The sequence below is a fragment of the Pterocles gutturalis genome, unplaced genomic scaffold (genome assembly GCF_000699245.1).
Source record: "Pterocles gutturalis isolate BGI_N339 unplaced genomic scaffold, ASM69924v1 scaffold12085, whole genome shotgun sequence".
NCBI lineage: Eukaryota > Metazoa > Chordata > Aves > Pterocliformes > Pteroclidae > Pterocles > Pterocles gutturalis.
This window is the reverse complement of record NW_010145962.1, coordinates 71,780-76,776: the sequence shown is the minus strand read 5'-3', so window position 1 is coordinate 76,776 and position 4,997 is coordinate 71,780. Positions and strand designations below refer to the sequence as shown.

Here is a 4,997-nt window from a genome sequence, read left to right as displayed (position 1 = left end):
CGGGGGGGGTCCGAGCCCCCCCAGCCTCGGGTTGGGGTCCCCCGCTCAGGGCATCTGGCTTAGTTGGGGGAACCCAGCTGGGACAGGGGTTGACAGCCTTTTCCCGGGATGCGCAGCTCGCCCGGTTCCTCCCGGGTACCCGCAGGGTACCACCGTCCTCATCCTCCATCCAGCGGGCTGGGACCGTGGGCTCGGGTAGTGTAACCTCGCCGGTGATGGGGCTGGTGACACTGGGGTCCCAGCGCCCCAGGAGAGCAATTCGGCCACTTTTCCCGCAGGGAGGTGAAGGTCCGGGGGTGCAGGGGGGTTATTTGATGGAAAAACTTCAGCAGGGTCAGATCAGGACTTGCTCTGCAGAGGAGGAAGCTGAAGGTGATGCTGTGTCCAGAGTATCCCTGTGCTCGGGTACCACCTGGCATTGAGGCATTTTTCACGTTCGGTAGAAGTGCCGTGGGAGTTGAATTTTGCCTTGTCATGCAAAAGTTAAAAATAGTTGCACTTAATTCAGCACTTCAGCTTTTCATCCTGCTTTGGTGCTCACTTTGCAGTCGGGAAGAGCCTTCTTACGGGGATGTGCCAGTTTTTATTCGCTATGTTTTGCCTCCTTCTCTCTTTAGCCTCCCAACTCGGTGGTGATCCTGCAGCTCCCAAGCCCCGAGCGCAGGTTTTGGGTAGGGATGCAGACCTGGAGCCTGCTTCCAACCTCCTCAGAAACCTGTTCTGTGACTTCAGGCTGACGCTGTCACTTCTGTCACCCCTAGGCATGGAGCGGTCAAGAACGAGGACACCTTCAAGCCCTCCCCGTTCCACTTGGACCTGTGGTTCTACTTCACTCTGCAGAACTGGGTGCTGGACTTTGGCCGTCCCATCGCGATGGTGAGTGTGGCAGAGGGAGGTCCACGCCTCTGCTCGCCTCCAGCTTATTTCAGGTGGAGGGCAGGTGGGCAGAGCCGGGGGGGTCCCCTGTAGACCCCCAGGATGTTTCCTACACCAAGCAGACACCCTCGGGGAGCTGTCCTTGAGACAAGGACTGCTGCCCTGTACTGGTGTAACTGGTACCAAGCTCCAGTCACGGGAAAACTTGTTCCACATCATTTATCCCCAACTTTATAATAACAAAAGTTACCTGGAGAGGTTCCCACTGCTCCTCCCCGTACCTTGCCTGTATGTCCGGAGCTGGGGACTCCAGCTCTCCAGGCAGAAGTGGCCGTTACCCTCAAACATCATTTTTTTATTGCTGGTACCTGCACGTGGCAGAGGGTTAACAGAGATCCGCAGCTGCAGGACTCTGGAATGCCCTTCTCGCTCGCTCAGCCCCACAACTTCATGGCATTGGCGCCAGGCAGCGCTGCAGAAGCAAATGGCTGAGATGTGAATATATAAAATGCATTTAGCACCCGCTCCCCGACTGCGCTTTTAGGGATGCTCACTGCCCGAAGAGCTGCCCAGCTCCACTACCAACAGCGACGGGAAGTCAGGCTGACAGTGAGCAAGCAGCAGCAGTCCAAAGCGAGGATTTTCTGGGGCTGGAATCGTGAGCTGGGCGGTGGGGATGTACTGATGTGCTTTTTTCCCCCCTTTCCTCAGATAATCCTACCTTTGGAGTGGTTTCCTCTGAACAAACCCAGTGCTGGAGATTATTTCCACATGGCTTACAATGTCATCACCCCCTTTCTTCTGCTAAAGGTAAACCTCGAGGCGCAGGTGATATTTTTTTTAATATTACTGGTTGTACAAGCGGGGCAAGCAGTGCTGGTTTGTAAAGGCTGAGAGGTTGTTAGGAACTTGTTGAACAAATGTTTGTTAATCACAAACTCTGCAAGCGAGCTGGCCCCACTGGACGTTAGGGGTTTGCTGCTCCGGAAAGAATTTGTGATGCCACCTTTGAAAGAGACCAAATAAATACAACTCAATTTCCCAGATATACAAAGCAAATCGCTTCCCCCAGGATCTCTGGATCCAGGAGGAGTCAGAGCCCTTCTCCCTGGCTGAGCCAAGGTGTATTTTTAAGACAACATCCATCCGTGACTTAAAAGACCTCAGGAGACAGCTGGAGCTAGAGCAGATTTTCTGAATTGTTCACGGCTTAATTACACTTGCTCTTCAACATCAGAATTATATCTTCAGCTTGAATTTCTCTAGTTTCAGCTGCCAGCCACTGGGTCGTGTGAGCCATTGATGAGGTTAAAGACTGTCGTATCATTAGAAATCTTCTGTTAAATACTTAGCAAGCAGAAGAGATGAGAAAGCAATTATAAATATATTTTAACCTTCATTAGCTAGAAATTGAATTATGTCCTGAGATGTAGATGATTCTCTCTCCCCGAGTCTGGCTGGGAGCTGTGAAATGGCCAAAGAGGAATATTCAGGACCAGGTCTGATGGGGGGTGACAGCTCCGAAGCTCGGTCTGACCCAGCACAGCCTGACACAGCCCATTGCTGCAGGCTGGGTACTCACGGGTCACCATTTGCTGTCCCGGACTCTCCTGGCAGCCCAGCAGGAGGGCTGACCCACGGAAAACACCCGTTTGTCATTCCGGGCACATTGCTGCTGCCCAGGGTCCCCTCGAAGGATGTGTCCCCCCAAATCCTCTCCGTCAGATGAGAGCTTTGTGCTCCCCCCGTCCTCCCCAGCTCCTCTGACATTCGTACAGCTCTTACAGAGAAAGGGAAAGCTAAGCCTCAAAATTAAAGACGAATAAGGAGCTTTTCGCCGGTTATGAAGGGCTGCAAAGCTGATGTGGGAGCAGGGAGACAGGAGGCGAAGGTGGCCCCAGCTGATCCTCGGGCTGGGCTGGTGTGTCCCCCCCGACCCGTGGTTCCCGAGGCCATTTTTTACCCGGGGTTCCCGAGGCCACCTCGCCGTCCCCTCCAAAGCCTAAGCTGGGATTTGTGGTGTTCGAGGTCTTTCCCACTTTGCCAGCTGAGCGGGGAGCTCCTTTCCGGAGAAAAACTCCTGCTCCATCATCCCCAGCCGGGCTCGGAGCAACCCCGGGCTCCCCCCCAGCCCCATGTGCCAGCCCCCGCAGCCCACAGGATGGAACAGGATTGCTCAGCGCTGAAGCTGATGGTCAGAAGGGTGCCTCAACCGGTTTTGCTGGTCATTAGATATTTTGAGATACAGGGTTAAACGCAGCTTCCTCCTAGAAGCAAAATACAGAGAGAGGTGAGGCTGGTTCCGTTAGGAAAAAATAAAGAAAAAAAAAAACCCCAAACAGTTCAACAGGAGTGCTTTGAAAATCACCCAGCAGAGCATTACAAAGGAGCGAGTGTCTGGGAGGCGGGTGTGCTGGGCTGGAGGGCTGCTGGAGGCTCTGCGTGCCGCTGGAGGGCACAGCCAGCCTTCCCGAGCATCACGCACCAGCCGGAGAAAGAACTGCCTGCTCCTGTCTCAGTCACGGGTTGTGATCCCCTCTGGGGCAGGCATCGCTTCCAGTCCTCTATCAGAAGCCCTGGAGCGCTGACTCGGTCGAAGCGTTGACTCGGGTTAAGGGTGCTGCTTTGCAGAAAGGTTTAACAAGGGCAAAAAATGTGGTTTTATTGTTGAAAACAGGGATAAAGTCTGTACTCAAACCTGAAACCCACTGAGGCTGGTGGAAATGTCTCCGAGCTGTGTTTAGGGAAGGAGCTACAATCAGGGAAGCTCGTTTGGGGCAATCGTGCCGCTTTCCTGGGGGTTGGCTGTGCTTTCCCCAGCAGATGATTTTGGCAAACCACCGTAACAAGTCGGAGAGGGCAGCACTTGTCGCCTGCCTCCACTGGTACCTCCTCGCTGTTCAACCCACCTCTGTGTTTTCAGCTCATCGAGAGATCCCCCAAGACCTTACCGCGATCCATGGTCTACGTCAGCATCATCATGTTCGTCATGGGAGCCAGCATCCACCTGGTCGGAGACTCCGTCAACCATCGCCTGATTTTCAGCGGCTACCAGCACCATCTGTCTGTGAGAGAGAATCCCATCATCAAGAACCTGAAGCCAGAGACACTGGTAAAGAGGCTGCGCTTTATACAAGCTCATAAAAAATATATATTAATGGCTTGTTCTGATTTAATAGCATCCCGTTCCCTCTGCCCTTTTAAATCGCTTTTCATTGCGTTGCAGATTGATTCCTTTGAGCTGCTGTACTACTACGATGAGTATTTAGGTCATTCGATGTGGTAAGCAATTTTCAGTCTATCTAGCAGCCTCAGAACATAATACAAGGAAGGGCAGATCTGAGCTGATCAGAGCTTAATACAGAAAAAACCAAAACAGAGCTGATGAGAGCTGGCTGGGGATAATGTTCTCACAGCCAGCGTGATTGCAGGGGATCTCTCCCGTGGAAAATCACACAATCACAGAATGGTTTGGGTTGGAAAGGACCATCGAGATCCACCCCCCCGCCACATCCGTTTCCCCCTCGTTTTGTCTCGGTCTCAGTGATGTTTCTGGGACGTGGCAGTTTTTGGACAGCCACAGGGGCCAGAGGAATGGCTCGTCCCTCAGCCCCCTTCCACGGGACACCCAGTTCCAGTGTGGGTCTGGGGGTCCGCAGCCTCCTTCGCCATCACCACCCACATTTTTTGCTCCTCTAGAAGTTAACCCCAAAACAACCCGACTCTGCCCAGTCTCGCTCCCCCTTTGCTCGCTCCCCTCCTTTCCCGCACATCCCTCTGGCGATGGGGAAGGGCTGCTCCCGGAGCCAGACCAGTGCTGCCCAGTAACAGACCATTTGGCCGTGGTGGCCCAGGGACGTGAGCCCGATTTCGGTGCCACCCTCCCAAGCTGATCCTAACTGCAGACGTGCCCCGTGTCCTTCTGCTCTGCCCACCCCGAGGATCCCAGGAAGGACTGTCTGGCCCTAGATAATCCCGAGATGCTCAGAGCAGAGGGAAGTCTCCCCACCAGGAGGCTTTCCCAGTTTATTTGCTGCTCCTTGAGTGCTGTGAAGGAAGCAAATCCCCTTCTTTTAAATAGAAAAGGGCTCGTAGGTTGTTGAAAGCCTGGTCCCCATCCT

At 53.7% G+C, this 4,997-nt stretch overlaps 1 protein-coding gene across 1 annotated transcript in view; it reads left to right on the top strand.

Annotated features, from left to right (window-relative positions):
* Nucleotides 1-108: 108 nt before the first annotated feature.
* CLN6 (ceroid-lipofuscinosis, neuronal 6, late infantile, variant) overlaps nucleotides 109-4,997 on the top strand; it is a 6,630-nt gene continuing 1,741 nt past the window's right edge. The window contains exons 1-6 of the mRNA XM_010085555.1: nucleotides 109-195; nucleotides 618-671; nucleotides 733-876; nucleotides 1,588-1,686; nucleotides 3,800-3,988; nucleotides 4,103-4,158. Of these exons, the coding sequence (XP_010083857.1) occupies nucleotides 109-195; nucleotides 618-671; nucleotides 733-876; nucleotides 1,588-1,686; nucleotides 3,800-3,988; nucleotides 4,103-4,158 (629 nt within the window). The remainder of the gene's footprint in view (nucleotides 196-617; nucleotides 672-732; nucleotides 877-1,587; nucleotides 1,687-3,799; nucleotides 3,989-4,102; nucleotides 4,159-4,997) is intronic.